At 42.5% G+C, this 24,142-nt stretch overlaps 1 protein-coding gene across 1 annotated transcript in view; it reads right to left on the reverse strand.

The window, feature by feature from the left end:
* RANBP10 (RAN binding protein 10) overlaps positions 1-24,142 on the reverse strand; it is a 59,303-nt gene that overhangs the window by 30,538 nt on the left and 4,623 nt on the right. The window contains 1 exon segment of the mRNA XM_038148571.1: positions 12,887-12,939. Coding sequence (XP_038004499.1) covers positions 12,887-12,939 — 53 coding nt within the window.

The following is a 24,142-nucleotide window of genomic DNA, read 5'->3' on the forward strand; positions in this document are numbered from 1 at the left end:
CTTCTGGTAGGCTCTGGGCAAAACAGGCAGTGTGGCTACATCACACACCTAGGTAAACCAGGACCTGGATAAGCTGCTCAACCTTCAAAGTGTGGAGCATCAGGTGGAGGATGGACGGATGGATAGAATGCCCTGATGCAAGTTACCAAGGGCAGTATTTCCACCATGTCTTTTCTGGCCTGATGCTTTGTTCACACAGGGTGGAGGAGAAAGCCAAGTGATTACATCCTTCAGTGCATTAAGGTTCAAACATGTCAAACTTGCCACTGGGCACAAGGGAACAGGGAAGCCAACACCCACAGGGATCTGTACTGAGATTCCCTCTGATGACATGCCAAAGGACAGACGTGCAAGGCCCAGTGATCATGGAAAATATATTTTTCCAGTGAGTTACAGCCAGACACGTCAGACTCTTCCTGCTCTGCACTTGCTGGGCTGAAGATGTTGGCAGACAGATGAACTATCACTGACACATGGACCATTCCCTGCCCGTGAACATTCCAAAGGAGAAACACGTTCTACTGCAACTCAGCCCAAGCATTCAATGAAATGGGTGCAGAAGCTGCTGCACAGGGCAGAGCCTTGCTGACCACACATTCAGTGGTAACCTCCCTGCAGTCAGGGATACCTGGGGCATCTGAAGCTGAAAGGAATGGTGGAGTATGTCTGGGCATATGAAGGGCAGATGGAAGCTCCTCAGAAAGAATCTGAAGATTTGTAAACAGGGTTTGTGTCTGCCGTATCATGACTAATGGGAGAGTTTGAAACTTATTCTTCAGGATCGAGACCAGTGACCAGTCTACAATCTTTCCAAAGTTTCTCTCTTTCATATTGTGGAACACTTTTCATTTTTCTCCCCTCTCTATTCTTGTCCAGAATTTTGCCTGTGGCATTCCTCTTCCCACTCCCCCGGCTAGCAATCCTAGCTTCCCACAGCTGCCCATGCCAGGGCAAGTGGTGTGCAAACACGAGCTGCAAAGAGACAAGAACCTGTGTCAACACACTGAAATAAACCAAACAAAATTATTTTATAAGATTTATTGAATCCAAAGTCCAGCAGAAACAGATGTACAAACTTTGCTTGTCCAGTGCTTGGGGAATGGGATGTGGAGGGTGAAGGCAGCAGCAGAGCCCAGAGTTGCTGCTGGACCCTGTTCCAGTTGGAGGCAGGGCCTTCTCCATGCACTGTGCTGAGCAGGCCGCTATTGCTCAGCCAGCAGCAGAGCATGAGGACAGGGGAGGGGAAGGTATATTCAACAGAGGCTGAACAGATGGAATATGGTGCACAGAGAAGTTGGATGTTGCTTCTACACCATCCTGGTCTGAGCAGTCCCAGGTAGGGACAGGACAACCATAAACATGGGACAGGAGCCAGTACCACAGGAGAAGTGGAACCATGAACCAGCCTCTTTTGAGGACTCCATCTTCCAGTGGATTGGCTCTGCACGTGGATGTGCTTCTGGTGTACATCAGTCCAGAACAGTGAACACAGGCCTTTACCCCCAGCAAAGGGAAGGCTCAGCAAGCTCTGGTGCTCCTACAGCCTCAGAAACCAAATTCCTAGGCTTGAGAAGTTTGTAAATACCTGGCCAGGAGAAATCTGCTGCCCCAAGACGCATCTGAGATGCTGGAGCATCTCAGCTGTCACTCAGTTTTACAGCATTTATGCCAAGCCCTATAAAGCTGCATACACATCACATGTTTTGGTGAGAGCAGGGTGGTTGCTTTGCTTTCCTTTATTCAATCATGCTTTAGAATCAAATCAACTATTAGTGCTGCAACACATCTTTCTGTTCCCATAATGAGCCTAGAAAAACAGCTGCTCAGTGGCCACAGCAACCTCTGTTACAGAACTGGAGATGTGGGCACAGGGGAGGCATGGCCCTGGCACGGAACAAGTGTCTAGGTACAGTCACAACACCAACTGCAGGACAGGAATAGGAGCAGGGAACAGCGTGCTCAACACATTACAGCATCCCCCTGGCAGAACTTCAAGGGCCTGGACATCTGCCCAGAACATGTCAAGGGTAAAAAAAAAAAAGAAAAGAAAAAAAAAACCCAGAGACCCTAAAGACCCTAAAACCCACTTACCCAGGGATATTAAGAAGCCCTAGCTAGAAACATCCCCAACTTACCTTGCTTGCAACTTCTATTTCTTCTACAAGGTGGCAAAATGACTGAATGCAGTAAAAGGCCAGACCTTGCACTACAGGACCAATGCTTGTACAGACAATTAAACCACTTTACCCCACAGAGCACAAACTTCCCTAAGCAGGGGCTGGACGGGTTCAGGTCCATAACCTTTGCAGAATCCCACTGCATCCTGTGCACGGCCACGGAGCAGAGCAGCACAGCACCACACACACCCCAGCCAGGCACTGCTGCCCATGGCCTCCCCCTCACCCCAGGTCCCAGCAGATGAAGCAGAGTCAGTCTGGCCCCTGCACAGACACAGCAGATGATGCTCATCAGAGAGTGCAGGACTCTTGGCAGGCCTGGCTGCAGCTTTCGCTCAGAAGCCAGTCCATGTTTTTTAATAAAGTACTTGCAACTGCAAAAGAGACAAAACTCAGTCCAAATCCTCACAGCAAGACTTATGTGTGGCAAGAATCCAAAGGAGAGGAAAAAAAAGTAAAAAAAAGAATCACAACATCTCTCTCATATTAACAGAGCAGAAAGAAAAGGACACAGTGACCCAAAAATCAGTATGACTCAAGAGTCTGGGAGATTGAGCAGAATGTGGGTGCTAACAAGCATTGCCTGATCCACCATAGAGACAACAAGCAGAGCAGCACTGTACAATTCAATTTTTCACAACATTGATCTGGTACAGTGATTTTTAGACCAGATCAGCAAGTCCTACCATTAACAACCCCTGCATGTTAACTAGCCTTCAAATAAACATCAAACAACAGTCTACACCATTACATAAAGTGGCACTACCCACTGACTCATAAAGAAAAAAAACAAAACTAGAAGGCTCTGGACAGCTGCAACACTGGCAATACCTTTTCAACAGGAAAGGTCTGCTCCACCAGCCCCAGAAATTTGTAAGGAGTCCATTTCACTATTACTTAGCATGCACCTCGCCACAGAATACAGTAATCAAGATAAAAATCATACTTCCTTGAATGAATAAAGATGGCAAGTCCTCCTAACTTACAAGCTTGATGGGTCCATCTTCTGCCAGAGTCAGAACGTGATCTGGGTTTCCCTACACCAGAGCACATCAAGATGTGCTACAAGGCATTTACAGCCCTGTGAAGACCACAGCCACAGAACAGGCTGTTTCTGCATAAAAAGGAAAAGCTCTCCAGCATGATCAGGTCACCAACTGCTCTATTATATCCACCATATTCCCTGACACGCCACAGTGAAGGGGGTGGAACACAAGGCAGGGGTACACAATAATGCAGGACAGGGATGCGAAAAAAGAGTCAGATGAGGAGCATCTCCATTTATCTATTTCGTGGAAGGGGTAAGGAACAACAATCAAAAGCTTATCACATACACAGGCTTCAAATCTCATCATACTAAATAATTCACATGTTCATTAATGGACCAACTTTTCAACCTTCAGCTGATGGGCAAGAACGCCTTTATAAAATATTAAGACACTTCCAGCAAAGTCTTGCAAGGTAATGGGCTAGAGTCATTCTACAGAGACATCAAGGCAGGACAGTTTAGTGACTCAGCCAAAAGAAATGTTAGAGATCACTGCAGAATGCAGTTACTACCAAAAACAATCCCTAAAATGGTATTTAATGAGCTAAGAAAATTACAAACAAAAACCCACTTATCTAAACACAAGACCTTATGGAAAGAGAAGTCTTCCAGAAGAAGCACACCTCATGATGTTAAGAGTTGCAACAAGGACTTCTAGATTCTAAACTGAGGTTTCTTAAATACTTTCCATATTAATCAAGATGAAGCAACAAGGTCTTCTGAAGAGGATCATATTTATCCATCAGTGGAAACAGCTGCTACCCAGCAGTTTGAGTTGTAGTGAAACTGAGCTTTGTGTTGATACCACCTTTTACCCAAAAGGCTCTGATAATAGGTACAGCCACATTAGAGAATTTGTTTTAATCTGAAAAACAAGCAGTTCTGTGATTACAACTTGTGTTGACAGCCAAACTGCTGTCTCTGAAGTGCCAATCAACTCTTAGCTGTCACAAAGATACCTGGATTTTCCATAATCTGTGCTACAGCTGGAGATGCAACCTGTGGCACTGGTGAAGGCCAAACCCCAAACCCCACAGTGCAATGCCATCTCTGCCCTGCTTTGGAAACTGCTTTCACATGGCACACAACCAGCACAGCCTGCTGGACGACAGAGAACCCATGCAAAGGCTCCAGCATAGCCATATCACACATCTCTGGGAACACGGAGCATGAGGACAGAGCACAGAACCTCTGAAGAGGCCAGCCCAGCTCTGAAAGAGATACAGCACAGAAATCAGAGCATGGAAAGGTGCAGGACAGCACTAAGAATCACATACCCACACTGATGCCTCAGCACTTCATGGCCAGTGGAAACACTTTCTCTGGTTATTTTCCAAGGCCAGGATTACTGTCTTGATATACTGATTGATGGTTTTGTTCAACTTTAAAGGCAAAGCACTTTCCCAACTACTTCTGGGTGAGGCACAGCTCTGAGAGCTCAGCTGGAGCCTCAGTCTGCTCCTCCAGTCAAACCTGAAGTCTGGGTGCCCAAAGCCAGTCTAACGCAACAGACCAAAAAAAAAAAAGAGGAAAGAAACCCAACACATCCCTAAACTTCCCTAAAAACCCAACCAAATGGACAGCAGTTTTTCAGTTTTTCTTCTGGCTGCAGGCAGGACAATCATTACAATCAAATGACCTGAAGTCAGTCAGAAAGGGAAAAGAACTTTTACTTTATACAGTCCTAGCTTTCATATACATAGCCATAAATAAAACATGATTATTAAATTTAATCTTAATTCAGAAGGTAATTCATCCCAATTCTGTGGTTCAGGAGCTGGTTTAGTTACTCTCTAGCTCTGAACACACCTGATAGCATCAGGTCTGACCTCATCTGGAGACTTGATCCCTCTGGTGTCACCCCTCAGCACGTACCAGGAAGGGAATAACACATCTGTCCAACCCCCCCTGGCACAGCAGCTCAGCCAGTATCAGCCCTGAGCACAAGGCTCATGTTCCAAAACACATCCACCCAAGCAAGCTGTGCCAGCTCTGGCCATGATAAGCTCTGCAGGGGCAACACCCCAAACGTGCAGAGCGTGGCAGCTGTGAGGAGGCAGCTTTTGTCAGACAGCCCATTAATGAGTCCTGGAAAACTGAAGAATGGGAAAGAAAGAATTTCCAGCTCTTCTAAGGGACAAACATGGGATGTGAATGAATGCACAGGGCATGCAACAAATCTGTTCCAGTATTCAAGCTGGAATTTTCATACAAGTTCAGTTGAACTCAGCACATAAACTGAAAAGCTGATTGAAAACAGAGAAAGCTGACATAGGATGAGAAGACAACTGAGCAGTTCACGTGAACCCAGCACATAAACTGAAAAAATGATTGAAAACAGAGAAAGCTGACATAGGATGAGAAGACAACTGAGCAGCTCAGTGGAACTCAGCTGAAGTTGATGGGCAGCGGACAAGTCAATCATCAACAACAAAGATTCCCAAAGACACAAAGAATTAGTTTTTTGAAATAAAGATCATATAATTTTAAGAATTCTAAAATTTCAAATTTTAAAAATGTTGTGGTTTTAAATTTTAATTTTAAAAAGTGTTCAGCTGATCTGCAGAGAGTAGAAGCAGGAAGAGAAAAGATGAGAGTGAGCTAAGCAATCCCAGAGGAACTCAGATTCTTCAACATATGATGTGGCAGAGCAGCCATTAAAATGTACATAGAATATATGTACACACAGAATTTAGAGTGAAGATGAAGAAAGAAAATCTAATTAGTTGTGTATGCCCAGGACAAACAAAAATTAAGTGCTCCTCAGATTATTTTCCTATGATGGCATTTTACATACACTGAACACAGGATTGATTCCATATGGGGAAAAAAAATATTAGCACTAAAAATATGTGAAAGCTTAAGTTCAAAGGAAATCCTTTTGTTTTATTACAAGAAGCCCAAATTTCTTATTAATTTCTTTAGTATGACCTTAATTTTGACTTGAATTAAAAAAAAAAAGCTTTTTTGAAAATAGCAGATGGTGCAGTACAGTAAGAGCAGATTCAAGAAAGAAACAACTATTTTAAACCAGTCTCAGGACACTTCCTCCCATATGAGATTTTTACATTTTTTTTTCAAATGGAGCTGGGTAGGCTTTATTGCTTAGCCTTGTGTTTTGGACTGAACTCTTATTAGTGGCTGGAGTGCACTAACTGTGATTCTGGAGTGCACTAACTGTGATTCTGGAGTGCAGCTCGCAGTTTAGTTTAGAAGAAACTGGGGTAGCACAAACAAAAATGTAAATAAAACTACAGGCAGTGGTGACAGCCAGGAAATTCACTTACATAAATAAACCCCTTCTCCAAAAATAAGAGACTCATGTAGATAAATCCAAAAGGCTCTGACCAACAAAGGCCAGAAGTCTCAAATCTGCAGTAACATGTATCTTTTCTGGGCAGTGTATGTTTTTCATCCACCACTGCTCTAAGCACCACAATCATCTTCACCCACCCATGTGAGCTCTCATGTGCTGAGGAATTTTTCTAAAAATCCATTCTGCACAAATGGATTCAATAATTCCAGAGCTGACCCATCACACTGACCCACTTTGCTCTGTTTCCTTTCACTGTGCAGTGCTAAACCCTGCCATCTCTCAACATACTGATGACTCTTAGGAGGTACAAATTATGCTTTCAGGTAAAAACATAGTTAAGTCAGCAAAAAAAGCTACCCAAGTGAAGTTTCAGGAGAAGTTCTCAGCCTAAATAAAAATTCAGGGAGACAAGCCAGCCAAGTTAGCTTCAGCCCACTAAGCCTGGAAAGATGCCACTTTGTAAAAATGTCTCTATGATCAGGATAACTGTTAATTGGGGGGAAATTTAATTGAGGTTTTCAACACATATCTTTTTCTATCAAAAAACAACCTCTGACCACTGTTAACCATGTGATTCAGGACAATAAAGTTTCCCAAAGGAGCTGTTTCAACCTGCATTACCTGTGGGATGAACCAGGCAAGTGGACAGAACCAAGTTAATAACAAGCCCAGAACGAAGCAGTGCCCCCCACCCATTATTATTAACCCAATTAGGTGACCCATTTCACATGCAGCCCCACAAACTGGTTTGATAGGATAAATTAGAGGGTACCAGAGGCACAAGCAATTTTGTGGACAGGAACTGGCACAGCCAGCTGAAGGACTCACTGCGTGTGGAACCAACACCTGTCCCAGGCTTTGCTATGACACCCTGTGGAAATCCCACATGCCTTTCTGGACAACTGTTTTTAAGGATAGTTCTGAAAGAGCTCTACAGCAGGACAAACACCAGAAGGTACTACAAGCCAGAGCTTCATCAGCTGCATAAATAAATAAACTTAATAGAAATTACTTCTCAAGACAGAAAATCAAGCAGTGTGTCCAAGTTGCTGATGTAGCCAAGAGGCTCTGAAAGCAGACTGATTCACTGTTTGTTTGCCACATACTGCTCATGTATTTAACCCCATACTTCAGGGCTTTTGCTGATTGCTCTAAAAGCCTTCTTTCCCCAGGTAACCATGTAGTTTCTTCCCCTCCTGTTTCTGCTGAAGCCATAAGAATTGTGAAAGCTTGGCAAGGATTTTCCTTTGCCCTTGTTTGCAAGATGGGATAAGAGCCACTTCCTGAACTTGCTCTGAATTTTAATGTTTTCTTTTACTATAAAAAGTAAGATACTGGTGCTTGTGATACATCCAGTGATTAAATGTTCAGAAAACATCTACAAAAGTTGTTGTAAATCAAGAAAACCTGACCAACAGGGAAGGATGAAGAGCCAGGGGTGTATGATTTGGAGAGAAGACCACAAAGCAGTAATAGAGGTTTTCGTGCATAGAGCTATGAAGAGGAAAGAAATTAATTATTTTCCACCTCCACGTGATCCAAGAATAGACTCAGACTATATGGGATATTCAGCTTTGTCATCAACAAAAGTTTCCAACACAAGGACAGTGTTGGAAAAAGTTGCCAAAAAAATAATGAAAGACTGGTTTAGACACACACCTGTCAGGCAGGACTAATGCTAATTGAATTCACTTCAGATCAGATGATTTGGTGAGGTCTCAGCTTCTATAATTACTGCATTTAGCACTGGCACTGAGTCCTTCAGCACAGGTCCTTTGGTTGTCAGTGGAGTCAAAGAGAGTGACAAACCAAAGCATAAACTCAAAACTTCCTTACACACATTTGAAGTAGAAAGATTCCATAGCATTCACAGAAAACAAAAGAAAGAAATCAAACAAACAAAACCCACCAAAAAAAAAACCAAAAAAACAAGACAACCAAACAAAAAAACCACAAAAAAACTTCACACCAACACCAGACCAAAACTGGCGAGAAGAAAAATCTGGAAGACTTTAGCAGAACTTCCCACTTGTAGCAGGATTAACTTAAGAGTTACATAAGGCTGCCAGATCCTTGTGGAATTGAGGTTTGAAAATCTAAACACAAAGGCTCTGCAGAAACCCGTCCCCAACTCTGATGGGAAAAATATCTTCCCATAAGAATTTTACCTGTGCAGGACCAGGAGTTGGACTTAATGATCCTTGTGAATCCCCTCCAACTTGGGACATCCTATGATTTTATGATACAACACTCACCCAGACTCCCTTCTCTGGTTGCTCCCAGAGGGGAGCACACCAGCATGAAAAACCCCTGGGAACATCCCTAAGGAAGAAACAAGTAACTTTTTCCTCTCAAAGAAAGGAACAGGAGGACAGAGTCCTCAACAGTCTTGCTCCCCCTGCTTGCATCTCCTCTGACATCATGTAAGATAAGCTGAGAAGAAATAAAGTCCTACCCACAAATGTCAACAGAAACCTATTTGTACCTCCTAAGAAAATTCAAAGGAAAGGATCTCCAAACAAAGCTAAAATGGAAAGCCCAGTCCACACATTGGTTTATGGAGGATGAAGGATGGCTTTCACAGAGGAGGAGAGCAGGGGGAATTCTTATTTCCCAGGGCTCATTTCTATTTTATGTCTAGATATATGGGTTGCTCACAAAGACCTTTTGCTGAACAAAAGACTCAGGACACCTGGACAAATGTTTCTGGTTTTGGTGACCGGGCTCACAGTACTACAGACTCAGAGGCCAAACCCCAATAGGGATGTTTCTGTACACCAAATTCTCCTGATTTATCTGGCTGCACACTAATTCAAGTCTATAAAATATTCTTGAGTTTGAAACTTTGTTCTTTTAACAGAGAGTTTGGAGCAGATAGTGAATAAGCCAAGCAGTATCTTTTTGTTTGAAAAGCAAGCTGAAAAAATTACCAACGCTTCTGAAAACCAAAGAATGGTGAGTGAAAGCTGGCACTCCCTTCAGCATGTACAATGCTGCACAGCAGGGCAGGTCATTTATTAACCAGAGGGTGTTTAAAGTCTCTAAAAGTGATTGGTCAGCTCCTATCTATGCTGTTTAAGAAACTGAAGCAGGGTATGCCTAAGGGTGTGGTTTCACAACATCTTAGGATGAATTAAGAACTTGCTGCTACCTTAGAGATTCATCCCTGCTTCCCTCTCTGCCTGGCTCTATGTTCCTGCCGGGTTGCCCTCAAAGAGCTCAAACAAATGAAATGTTATTTCTCAACAGCATGAAGACTCGAACTAATGCAGAACATGACAAGCAGAGGGGACTCATTCCCAGTGTGGAATCTCACCCGTGTTAAGGACAGGACACTTATCATCATCTCATTTTATGAAGCTTTGGAGAAAACTGTAGCAAACCACCAATACACCTTCAGCAGGGCTCAGGAAAACTTACTGGACTGAGGCCTAAATAATAATAATAGAATAAAAAAGGACACTGAGCTGTTACATGCAGGATGCACAAATAAGAGCATTGCTCCAGGAGTCTTGAAGGAAGCAGCCCACCACAGCAGAGGCAGGCAGGTTCCAAGGTGACAAAGCCAGGGCCAAAGGCTTGCACCAGGGAAGAAGAGTGGCTGTGCAGATGGGGTGGAGAGGAGGGAAGTGTCAGGTTTCTCTCCTTTGATGACATGGAGTTAGATCAGTTCAGCTGCAACATGTAATTTCATCCTCAAATACCAAAATGCTGAGCACACGTGAAAAAAAAAAATGAATGTGGGGAAAGAAGTGAGCAGAAATTTCACTAAAAGCCACTGGTTTAAAGCAGAATGCTTATTAGTAAATGTTCTAAATGTCTTTAATTTTTTTTTTAAAAAATCAAGATATGTCAGGGTCACAAAAGTTGGAGTTAATAATAATCCCACAGTTTTTTCAGACCTGCTGACTGAATTTCAAAGCACAGCACAAAGAAACCCTGAGTAGAACATGGACAGGGAACTCTCCAATAAAAAGCAATCTCTATTCTCAATGCAGCCAGGGGTAGTTAAGGGAACTCAGTTCATGTGGCTCCAATCACATTTGTAATCTTCAGAAAAAGCTCAGCACTACCCCCACCAGCACCCAGCTGGGTTTAAGCCAAAATAAATCTGGCAATAAAACACAAATGCCCTGACCTGGAACTGGATATGGCCTAAGTGTTTGTCCTTGTGGAGGGAAAAGGAGTTTGAGATGGAACCCAGCAGCAAGATTGTTCTTTGAATTAGGACTCCCAGGGTGCCACCAAGGATCCCCAGTGAAACTGGGAACAAGAAAGGGACCAACTTTGGCTCTTGTACCAGGCTCTGGGCTCCCAACCACCACTTGTAGTGGTTACACACTTCCCTGGCAGCACACTGAGTGAAAATCGATCTGTTAAAGCAGAGTGACTTAGAAAGGGTCTAAGGAGACAAACCTGGCAGGGTTTCAGGTCACAAAAAGTTAAAATTACACTCTGACACGAAGCCAAGTCAAGACTCCAAAGTCTGTCACTTCTTTGTGAGCTCTCACTTACTCTGTGTTGTGAAGGACCTGATAACAGTTAAACCTGGAAATGTTTCTCACTTCAGTTACTTGAACAGTACACTAAAAAATATATACATATATATCTATAAAATCACACTCATTCTGCAAAAGCCAGGAAGATAATTACTGAGCTGTAATACAGAGCCATGCAGTTAATCTTACACAGATGATGGGAGAGAGACCTAACTATGACCACAGAATGACTCTTGGCAGCATAATCTGCATGTGATCAAACAAACAACAGGTTCATAGGATCAAATTAGTGCTTATTTAGCAATGAATTGTACAATCTCAAGTCTCAAGTTCACTTTATGCTTTATTTCACTGAGAGAAAAGAATTCCATGTTCATCACATGCACTCTAGAAATGACAGGCACTTTCACTTAAACTGGCCACAAATGCTGCCCATGAAACTCCTGGGCTTTAAAGCCATTTATCAGAAGTGGTTTGGGTAATTTTTAGCCACCAAAGGGGGAAGAAAGAAAGAAAAAAAAAAAAAAAAGAGAGAAGAAATTCCATTGGCTGTTCAATTCCAGGACAGCACACCGGAGACATTCAGTACACACCGTCTCAGGTCAGTACTGAACCCTGCATGTACCTGTGCTATGACCCCAGGGGAATCCTAAATACAGCATGATCCCACCGACCATCCGCAAGGCCAAGCCTACAAGCCATTCCCCATCTCTCCATCACACGAGCCACAGAGCCATTTCTTGAACAGAACAGGCTCCACTAACAACCAAACAACCCCTTTCCAAGAACTTCAACCCTGGAAGGAGATGATGGGACTAGATCCATGCTTTGCCTTGTACACAACCCACCTGGATCAGGAGGACTGAGGAAGGGCAGAGAGATTAGGGCTGATTGGTGCAGTTGTCATAACAATTACTAGCAAATATAGATTGAAGATGCAAATTCTTTGAAGCACAGGTGTCACTCAAAGCATTCTCCCCAAGACAGATCTTTCTTTTGTTAGGACATTGACAAAACATTCTCCTTTCCAGATACCAAGATCCATAAGGGCTGAGCACACAGATTTCACCTTTAAAACAACTTCACCAGAAGTAAAACCCTAGGCCAAGAATGCCCCCACCACTGACCAGCTGTCATTCACTTTGGCATCTGAAGAACATTCACTTTCTACCAAATACAAACTTCCAATTTCAAGCCCAGCTGAAAGAATTTCTGGCACAGAAGTCATTACATCAATACGTATCTAGAAATTGTTATTTTACTCAATAAATTGGATATTGTCAAAGAAGGATTACCAATTATTTATTTCTAAAAAGAAGCCACTTGACCAACTTAGCAGCAAACCTAAAAACACACATTTCAAACAAAAGAAGCAACAATATTAACTGGAAATACCACTCTATCACATTTTTGCAGTCTTTCAGTAGGAAGAAGGAAAGAACAGAGACAATAAAACAGGCCAATTATCCTGTCATTTTCAAATTCTTTGATGTAAATTTGTCAAGTGGAGTACACAGATTAAATGCAAAATTATTTTCCTACTTACTTTTCAGACACAAAGAAGAGTTTGCCTGTCTGAAAGCTCATCATCTTGCCCATTACCTATTAGTTTAGTTTTAATTTCTATTATCTGCTGAAATCATCATGGCTGCATTGACAACACGAGTAACTCAATTTAAGATAACACTCACTGGGTTGAAGCTTCCAGATATAAGACAATTGTAGTAATGCAATTTTATTAATAGAAACACACATTCACTAATACATATATATAAAGAAAAATCTTTATTTCAAATGAACATTTAACACAGATTGTAGGTCAAAACAAACCTTAACAGTGACTTACCAGGAAGCCTGTTCATGTTGACTCCTTGAGCAGAAAGTCCTATCCCCATGTACCTTCAAAAAAAAACAAACAAACAAAATATCAGTCAGGCAAAAGAATGGTCACAGCACAAGATTCCCTGCAGCAGAAATACAGCACTAAAATAAACCCAAACCACACAAAAACTACTGAAGAATGACAACATTACTGAAGATTTTCCATTACTTATGTATTTTATTGAATCCAAGATAAAATATCCATCTCCTCTAGTAACTGACAGCTTTCCAATGTACAGCTACAGCTCTTTTGTTCTTAATTGGTAGGAAAAGGACTAGACAACAATCAGCAATTTAATTCCCAATTTGGTATTTGTGAGGTATTTTTACACATCTATCAGAAAAACCTATTTATATAGGTGATTAACAAGACAGTAAAAAACACCTAAGTGCAGATATAGTATATGAGGACAGATGTCTGTCCAGCCTGATGTACTGTCTCCAAAAATAGCTGACAGTGGATGCAGAAGACAGAGCACTCAGCTGTACTTTCCAAGAACTCTCTTTCATTGTTCAGCATGTATTTTACACAATCTCACTTTCTGAACCTTTGTAAGCTCTTTGAAAAGGCAACATCCTACAGCTCGCCCATTCAATTCCTGCCCAACCCATTTTTTATTCGTACTTGCATTTTAAAATTGGAAGAGAGAGGAAAAGCATTTCCTTGACAATTTCCTCAAGGATTTTGAAGTCCTGATTCACACCCCCTCCCCAAAGGTCTCTTCTCAAGCTGGTTAATCAGAGTCTGCTCAGCTGCTCTCAAGAAAGCTCATCTCTACCTCAGCGCTCTGCTGCACTTCCAGTTCTGTAACTTCTCTGAGAAGCAGGGAATAACCAGAGCCACCAGCATCTCACAACACAAGCCCAAGGTGATTGTTACAGATAACAGCATAACAATGTTCTCTGCTTTGGTTTCTATTCCTCCCCCCTCCCCATCTCTATTATTCCATTTATGTTTTGACTGCAGATGAGAACTGAACTCACTTTTCCATGGAAATGGGACACAGCTTGACCCTGCACTCAAAGTGGCAGCTCAGAGGCCATTTTTGTATTATTTTTTGTATTATTTTGAGTGATTATGGTCAGTGCTGCAGAACAACAACTAAACACACCTTGGCTGTAAACATTTCCTGCACTGCTCAGAGCACGAGTCAGAAGTTACATCCTCATGAGCTCCCTGATTCACAAGAGCCTCTCCCCAGCAGGCATTTATGGCACCTAAAAATTCAGCCTCACAGTGTCATCTGACACACAAGCATCTGTAATAAACTGAATTTGGAGATATTTTTACAGCCTTCCAGGCACAATATGGAAGACTTGCTCCTATATCTGCAGGGACTACTCCAGCTCTTGCTTGCCACCCTCTTAGGGCACTGGCAGATAAGAGAGTTCTTATTAAATTTCTGTATTTCTACTGAGTCTGTTTCTACTCCTCTCTTTCTGAGGAGTCTTCTGCTGTTACAGAGATTTCCTTACTACATAGTGGGTTTTGCCATGTGCTTTTTTTCCCAACTATGTGTGCAAGCAGCCAGGATCCAGTCCACAGCTACAACTGCCCTCAGCTCTATGAGAGCAGTGACAACCTCAGTGCCACCTCTGCCAACTGTTCGAGCCTGAGGGGAGCTGTGATTCAAACCAAATTGCTTCAAGTCAGTGTAAAAGCACCCTCTAAGCCTGAACAATAACACAGAGAGCTCACCCTGACACTGGCAGGTCTGAAACATTTAGCAAAGACCTGTCCAGGAGCAGACCATTCTGCTTCTCTGGCAGAACCATCCCCACCAACTTCACCAGGTCACATCACAAGCTCCAGACCTCCTGAATTTGTTGGCTGTGACAAATTCTTTTCAAAGAACAGGACGTGCCTCTTGGCACAGGGAATGTTTCTTATGTCCTGATCTATTTGGCTCAGCTGAAGGTAAAGCACTGTAGAACTGTGGCCACTTTGTCATTTGGTGGTGTCAGATTCCTTCCTTTCAGTATCACACAGCACAACGCTGCTGGCACAGGGCCAGGGGCCAACTCCATCCATCCCTCCTTGTTGCCTGAGGGTGCTTGTCTGCTCCTCTGCATTTACATCTGCTGCTGTTGACATGAGCAGGCCTAGAACTGAACAGAGAGGACGCCTCTGCACACAGCCTTGGCACAGCTTCACCACAATCCCAGCTGCAGCACTTCCAGGGGTGCCCTTTGTCCCCATCCCCTGCTGGGTCTCTGCACTGTATTGCACCACAAGGCTGGCACCACCAAGGAAAACACTGGAAATTAGAGGAAATAACCTAATTGTCAAACTCAGATAAAATAGGTCATCACCCACTTGAGCTTATCCTGCTTAACTTCATTATTTTCTATGCAGATTCATCCCCCCTCTTTTGTGAACAGCTAAATCTGATGCACATAACCAAATACAAAACTTATACAATAGTATCTTTCCATTTTCAGAAAACATAGCTTTAAATTGAGACTGGAAGCTTGTATTTTTATAAAAAGCAAGCACTACAACTTCACAAATTCTAAATTTAAGATTACACTTTAATCTAGATACACAACATCATGGAAATATGTTGCTAAAAAAAAAAGGAACATGACCACAAACCTTCCTGGTTCACAGTTTTTTGCTCTTCAACTTCTGCTCCCATTTAAAGCTCAAGACAAACTTTAAAAATAAGACCATAATGGCTGTAGAACTGTAGACAGAATTTGCAGACAACCTAAAATAAAAACAGACTCCCTCACCATGCTGACTTTCAACTCCACAGCCCACAGCTTATATCCAGAACCTCAAATTGTCACAGACTTGACTGCTGGGTTCTGTTTTAGAAAGTGCTACTTTGCTTTTCCCATCTACAATCAATTTATGTACCAGAAGTAATGGATGAAATGAGCTTTAAAATCAATAAAGCCTCAGTGAAAAAAATTAAAAAAAAAAAAAAATCACTCTATTCTCTTGAAAATTGGGAGGAAAAAAATTTTAAATCTTCCACTCCACCACCCCCAAAAGCACCAGATGCTTTCTGAACTTCTTGCTGCAGAACAACTTCTCACTTCGTTGATTCCAAATGTTCCAAATCAGTTTTGTGTATGCAACAAATGTAATACTAGTTAAACAGTATTTGTGGACATCATCAAGAGCAAACTACTGCCCTTTTTTTTTTAATAATGAATCAATTATTATATTGAATATCATTCAACATAAACCTCCGTGGCCTGCCTGTTCTCACCCTGGATTCAGACCATAATGATGCGGACAGATTCCCTGTGGGGCATCCCTTAACTGGAGCTCCTTTTTGAGAGATCCAAAGAGCCTCTTAAAAAAAAAAAAAAAAAAAAAAAAAAAAAAAAAAAAAAAAAAAAGAAAGATGCACAGGAATGTCAGCACCCAGTGTGAAAATCGAAAAAAATTAATTTTGGGGCAATAATACACTCATATCCATTATCCATCATAGGTAATCTGCAAAGCTAAGCTAAAGTGACCTCCTAAAACCATCTCCTGAGCAGTGAACACTGAATACTTGGACCTGTCCCCCACACCTAATCTGAAGCTTCAAAAACGCTGCATCATTAGACCAACTCCAAACAGAGCAGACTGGCAAAAATAAACGCAGACACATGCTGGTGATTCAGTCAGAACAGTCTTGTTTCCACTCACCAGCAGCCTTGGCAGTTACCATAGCACCAAATTTTTCCAGACTCCTACTCTACCTCAGCCCTGCCCAGCACTGGTTGCTTTAGAAAATGTGCCTGAATCAGCCACACGCAGCACCAGCCACAACATCAGCTCTGCCTGTTTCATCCATGCCCTGCCCCTCCTTGGCCCCAGCACAAGAATGAAGGACCTTGGTAAAAAGCTCTCCTGTCAGAAGATGCTGGCTCCACACACAGCCAGCAGTATTCCCAGGATTTTTTCCTCTAGGTCTTACAGCACCATGACTGTGCTAAGATTAAGCTCAAAGACACAAAGCTTTTTGGGTCCCTTCCCAGCTCCCAAGTACTTCAGCAGAGAACACCAACATGTAGCTCCAGCTCAGTGACATCCAAACACAACAGCATTCACTTCTGGCCCCTAAAACAACTTGGGTGGTGGACTCTGCAGTGCAGATGTTTTCAAAGCTGCATTTTAAATCTGTATATTTTAAAAAAATATGTAATTTGGTTTTTGTTTCTGTCAATAAAAGACTTTCCCTTGGAAAAGATATGGAAAACCAAAATGATGACTGCACTTCTGAATTAAAATTTAACTCTTAAAGATATAAAAGATCTCAAATGGAGTGACTCAGTCAGGAAGAATAATATACTGTCACTGGGCAGAAATCATCTGAAAAACAATGAGAAAAGTTATTTCACAGGAGTGACAACATCTGACTGACCCAAACTGACACAAAGAGATCTCTTAATGAGGCTGCTCTAAGCTTTACAGAGTCACAGAAGTAGGGGAGACACTGATGGCTGTGTTTCGTTTGTCCCAGAAGGGGAATCCACCCATATGAGAAGCAATTCTTTGAGTCAAAAGATGTTTCTCCAGAGCAAACATGATACTCAGAGAACCTGCCAAAAAGACGATGTAAGAAAAGTTTTTTGTGTAGTCTAAAGCTACTTTGTATGAGCAAACCCACAAAAATCCTTGTGAACCCAGCAGAAAACCTTCAGAACAGACCTGCCCCTTGACAGCAAGTGGCTAATGCTGAAATTCCAGGATTTGCATCTATTTGGCTTTTCCAGTGCAGGACTGAAGAACTCATTGAGTAGAACACAGGAGAACACAGCAACAGAACTCATGCAGACCTGTACTACATTCTTCAGCATCAGGAATCCCAAAGCAAATATCATCTCCATGGAAAGCACCCAGCACCTGGGAAACACTGCTGTGTGCAACATAAAGGCAGGGCAGAAAGAGGGAAAAAGCAATTAGCCCATGGTCCTCACTGCACAAGCACTATACTTGAAACAAAAGGAGGTATTTCTTTCCTTAAAAAGCTGCAAGACTTTCTCCAATGAACTTGGACTGAGCACTCATCTCTAACACTAGCTGACAATTAGCAAGGCAGATTTATTAAGGCTCTGCCAGGAGAAGAAAGACAGTATAAATAATAAATACAGGTTTCCCCTGTATTTATTGTTTAACCTGTTGAAAGGTACCAGATCAGGATGGTGAAACAATCCCTGCCACTCTTCTTTCAAGTGGCTGTGAGGTTCACCCAGATGGCAGACAAAACTCAACCCATCTGAAAGCTGGGGAAACAAAGGGGAAAAAATACATTGGTTTAGCATTGGCTGGGTAACAGCCACCAGCCCAGAACTCTTCTTTCCTGAGCCAGTCCCACCCCGGCACAGTACAGGAGGCTGGAACAAGACTGCCAGGGATGCCAACAGCACCAAGGTCCAAAGATGAAAGAGTTAAGACCAGAGAGGTTGAATAATTTGTTTTGAAGGCCATGACTTCCACTAAAGCAGTCATTCCCTGCTCAGTTGTGAACCAACATTAACACAACACACAGCAGAAATTCCTGGGATTGGCATTTTATTACACAGCTCAGCCAAAGCCAAGCAATCCTGCTGAGCCACAAGTTAAATAAGAGATGTCTCACTCTTCCACAGGTTTGTGATTCAAAGGCTTCCTGTATCCTGCAGATTTTTCTAATAACCACACCTATGTGGTAGGAATCCTGTCCTCCCAGCTACGGTGCACCTCACTCTTTCAACATGCACAGTTAAATCTAAAATAAACAAACTAAATGATCAAGTTAGAGGTGAATTCTACACCACACTGGTGGCATTTCAGAGACTTTCACAGTCTCTTGCTGCAAAGCTCTGAACTATCATTCTTGTCTGAGGTGGGTCCTGACTTCATGCCAGGTTTAAAGAGTGGTTAGCAATGATAACCCTTATCACCTCACCACTTGAAACCACATTGTGGCAGTCCTGGTGGGGGAAGGGGAACATTGTTTTAAGGCAGTGAAAAAACAAGTTACATCTGCTTAGAAAAATTACCTATGGCATGTAAAATACTGGATTCCAACAGTCTCCAGTTCCTCAGTCTAACAACAAATATTTTGGAACTACTTCATAATGGAATATAATCTCTAGAGTGGAAGTGGTTCTGATTTTATTTGTGCATCTTGTGCTGTTCTGTGATGGTGCTTCAGAAATAGCACTGATGGGCTCCAGGAAGAATCCCAATTCCCCAAGAGGAGGTCAGTAAAGACAAACTGTGCAAGGCTGAAAAGAAGGGGATAAAGGGAAGAAAATAAAATTTTTAAGAGCTCGTTAAAAACAACTACAAGTATCCTGAGGCAAGGAGGAGTCCATTGTACATCAGCCCTTAGAAAGGCAGAGAATCCATACAAGCTGTGGAAGGGAAGGTGAGTAAGCAGGACAAAACTGAGAGGCAGCAATCTGGTAACGTAACACATCTTCTCAGGGTGGTTATGAGTAATTAGTGATAAAATGACAAGAGGAAGAATGAAAAGTTATTTTTGACAGACCAAGGTATCGTATTCCCAGCTCCCTTCTAATTTTAGGATCACGTTCAAGTGGTCTCTGCCAGCTGTAAGAAGGGCCAAACTGTCCCTTGTCTGAGCTACCTTCAGGAAAGGAAGACTGATGATGTAGATTAACAATGTTTGTAGGAACACTGAAAGATGGAAAATACAGAGATAAAGACTTGATCTGAGCACCATTTAAGAAAGAAAATGCCAAATACTAGCACCAGGATAAAATCACCACTAAAATCTGTCAAGAATAACCAGTTTCTCCATCTGCTACCCCAAGCATCACCACATCCAACAGAACCCCAAACCCTGTGGTCAAATGCAAATGTAGCTGAAGCAGAGATGTCCCAGCAATTTATTATTTTTTCACTCTTGGCAGCTGACTCCTTCTCCAAGTCAGCTGATATCCAACAAAGTTCACACACAAACCATCTCAGTGGCAAATGGTGCCTGAAGTCTGGGAACAGCACAAAGCATTACTGATACTCATTCTCTGATTATTTATTCTGGTTACACCCAACTGAATAAGTAGGATTTTTGCTCAGGCTGTCCTCCTGATTAACAAACCTCACTTCCAAATGCACTGCTCATGGTCACTGAAAATGTATTAGGGAAGTGAAACAGGTTTCCACAACTGAATGGACTTAAGATTGCTTGATTGCCACTCTAAGTAACAGAACATTTTTTCTGCCATGAACAAAGCCTAGAAAACAGTAAAAAAAGATGCTAAGAATTACCACAAATGTGTAACAGAAAGGCATCCAAAACAGGGCAAGTCATTTAAAGACTGTTTCATTCTGGTGACTAATCTTGCATTTCAGTCCATCATAACAGACAGATTAAAAATGCACCCTGAGCCCCTGTTTTTCCTCTGAAAAACAGGGAGAACAGTATAAATGCAATACCCAAATCAGAAGAAAACACTCCAGTACCAGCTAGCTGTCTCTCAGGGGGTATTCTCACAGCCTTATAGACTAATTTCCCCTGGTTTAGGCTTGGATGGTAACAATTCCTATGAAAGAAGGATTTCTTTCCTCCTAATAATAATTAATGAAATTACAGAAAGAAGTAGCTGCAATATTTACATAAGATCTGGAAAGGGGATTAATTATGTGAAAAACATCTCAGAGAAAAAGCAACACCTGAAGTTTTAAGAGACGTACTGGTGAAATAAGAACACTTTCTCTTTAAACACAGCAGCAGAGTCAGAGCTGGGAAAGCACCACACACTGAACTCACAGATCTTTACCCACTGACATCTCCACAACAAGGGACAAAGGCTTCATGAGGACCAGGGCATCAATACAAAGAACTTGTAAACAAGCAGGCAGATTGTAGTGTGGAAACAGAGATCCAGTCTTGTATCACAGGTACAATGTAAATCCCAGTGCTAGAAGAGCAGGATAAAAAATGAATCTGGCCACAGAGTTGATAGAACACAACTAACACAATTCAGCTTCAGTGGAGAGCTGAAGAAAGATAGTCTAAGCTTCACACTGGATGATAAATTCTTTAGCAGTTCATCATTTCAAGGCTTCTCAGGTGAAAGAAAAAAGTTTTTCATATATAAAAGTTATCCAGCTTACAAAAGTTATTATTAAACAGAATTCCTTAGATATGCAAGCTTAGAATATGTACTTAATTAGTTCCCATTATTCTGTGATTTAACTGTAAACATATTCTGAAGAACTGAGCATAGTAATGTTTTACATATATTCTAAAGATGTTGATTTTGCTAGAGTTTGCTTTTGTCACATTCTTACCTTTTCTATAACAGATACTCAAAAATAGCAGAGGGAGAGGGGACAAAAAATAATCAAACAAAAATAACCCCTTCCCAAAATTTTTCTTATTTACTGCGCAAAATTTCATAGGAAGCTGAACAAAAACCTCCAACAACAGCTAAAATAATTATCACAGTCAGAAATAGGAAATCTCAGGTCTCAGACATACCTAAATCCACACATCACAAGTGGAAAAGTCACATATCACCATCACTGCTTCCATTTCATCGCCTTATTCCACAAATAATTTTAATGATAAATTGATACTCAACTATTACAATGGATGGCCCATGATACTGCTATAAAACAGTTTAAATTTCTACTTCATTGATAAAAAAGAAAGGAGTTAAAAAAGCTATCAACTGCAAATCAGGTAGTCATGACCCCTTTACACTGAAAAGCTGCTCTCAATATTACTCCCTTTCAGAAGAGTGCAGCAGAACAATGACAAAGAAATAACAACTTGTGTGAGGTGTCATTAACTGACACAAAACCTCTGCAGAAAATGAGTCTCTACACCTGAGAGCACCAAGGCACAGGTGGTGGCTGAGCAAGAAGGACTTGTTTGGGCAATCTGAAAATGGGAACAAGGCAGGAACTGTTTATGGAATCTACTTGGGGGCTTTATTTATGTGTTGGGTTGTTTAAATGAGCGTCTGCAGAACAGCATAAATTCAAACAAGCAGACCTACCTGCAATCAGAACAACCCCCTCTCTGTGCTGGTTTTGGATTCTTGGAAACCAGGATGGAAAAAAAAACAACAAGGGAGGAGGAAATCAATTATTTACAGGCTTACAGTAACAAATCAGGGGTCAAGAAATCCTCAGTTCCTATAGAATATCCCTTAGCCTTCCCTACAGCCACATCCAGACAGGCACTCCAAGGTGTCTGAGCATAAGCAGCCAGTGCTGTCAGAGCTCTCCATGGACAGGCCTCTGTCAGCATCTGGAAGCCATTAGAGAACACGAGCAAAAGGCTTTTCACAGAGCCATCACACTCACCATATGCTGAGGAGAAATGGAAAGTTGGCAAGGAGAAACATAAGCAAGGAAAAGGGGCAGATGATTTGTTACTAATGTACAGACTGCAACCAACCAACACATCTGACCTTTATTTTTCTTTTTCAGTCAGAGAGAAACTAAGCTATTTTTAAGTCTGGCTTATGGCACTTGTGTATGAAAGCTAAAGGAAGATTTAAAATAAACTATGGTATGGACTAAGCTGATTAGCTCTTCAGCCACTCTCCTCAAAGAACTCTTCTCTCCCTCTCCCAGAAAACTGTCCTCGACCTAAGCTAGTGCTGACCAGCATCTCTGGACAACAGGCTGCACGGCTCAAAGCAACTGTGGAATGGTGCTGGAAGAAGGCTACCAGCATTCCCTGTGGCTTATGTCTTTCCAGCCTCCCTCTCCTGCCTTTCTGGGTCTCCACCTAATGCAGAAATCACTGTTTCAAGTACTGATCCAGCAAAAAGACTGTGAGCACAACCGAGCTCACGACACAGTCACTAGCGCTGGCACACAAAAACACATCATGGCAAAAAGCAAGCCACACTGAGATGCCTCCTGGGATGGCTCAAAGTCCTCATGAAACCACTGGGCTGCCCTGGCACCTCCTCTGCCCGCAGAGCACACTTGCTGTGTCTGCACAGAGTCACTCTGGGCAGGCAGTGGCTCTGTCCCCACCGGAGAGGTCAGGATGCCAGCACACCCAAGTAGTCATGAGTAAGCAGCTGTCCAAGACCAAACCATTCCCAGAAAAGACAGCAAAGGGAATCCACAGGCTGCTGGGCTATCTGTTCCAGGAGCAGCTGAGAAATGGAGAGGAGGCAGCAGCACAGGTGACTTCTGCCAGAATTCAGAACCCATGCATCATCAGGGCTGGCCTCTGGAATGTCCTCCCCAGTCACGCTCCACCACAACCCAGCACGTGGCTGGGGGAGGTAACACCAGTCAAGAAACCAAACTGGTGGTCAGGAACACACACTGTCACCCACAGGCAGCTCACGTTGCCCCAGCATAAAGAGGACAACAAGGATGACTTGTCCTTCTGAGTCACAACAGCCCCTAAGCTGTGGGTTGGCTGCCCTACCCTGCTGAGTCTCTCCCTGTTCCTGTTTACCAAGCAGAGATCACGGAGTGGGAGAACAGAGGCTGTGAGATGTGCTGACAAATCACCACCAAGCAGAACCACACACTGGAGGGAGAGAGGACAAGAGTTCAGGGCTTCAAATACTGCTAAGGTTGAACTGTTAGAAACAGCACCAGGATAAAAGCCTGAGTTATTTGTGGCAGCTCAGGAACAAAGGAGTCACAGGCATTTCTGCCAATCTGCTCATCTGAGGAATGCTGCAAGCAAGCCATCCACAGATTCATGGAGAGGTTTGAACAGGAAGGGACCCTGGGACATTCTCTCTTCACCCTTCTGCCCAAAGCATAAGTAACTCTGCAACATCTATCAGGCAGCAGACTGAGGGCTCCCCAGGCACATTTGATGAGGGAGATGCCAGTGCCTCTCCAGGCATCCTGTTCAGGTTCACAACCATCCTCACAAAGGAAAATTCTTTCTTGTGTCCAGCTGGCATTTCCCTTGCCACAACTTGTGACCCACTGCCTCTTGTCCTTTTGTTCCAGTTGACAACACCCAGGAGACAAGCACACAATGGCTCAGGAATTAACTACCAGCAAGTCTTAAAACAAAACTGTTCAACAACACTTTGAATGGAACTGAGGGTTGCTGCAATCCTACCCTTTTGTCTGCCAGCTCAGGCCATCCCTTTATTGACTTGCCTTCAATTAATAAAGGGAACCATGAAAAGTAGACCTCAATTTAAAGAGAAAAAAAAAAAAAAAGAGTAATTTCTGACAGTGATGTCAATAGATGAAATCATCCTCCATTATTTTTTGGCCAGCTTTCCTCTAGTTATCTCCTTGAACCAGCTCACCATA

The sequence above is a fragment of the Motacilla alba genome, chromosome 11 (genome assembly GCF_015832195.1).
Source record: "Motacilla alba alba isolate MOTALB_02 chromosome 11, Motacilla_alba_V1.0_pri, whole genome shotgun sequence".
NCBI lineage: Eukaryota > Metazoa > Chordata > Aves > Passeriformes > Motacillidae > Motacilla > Motacilla alba.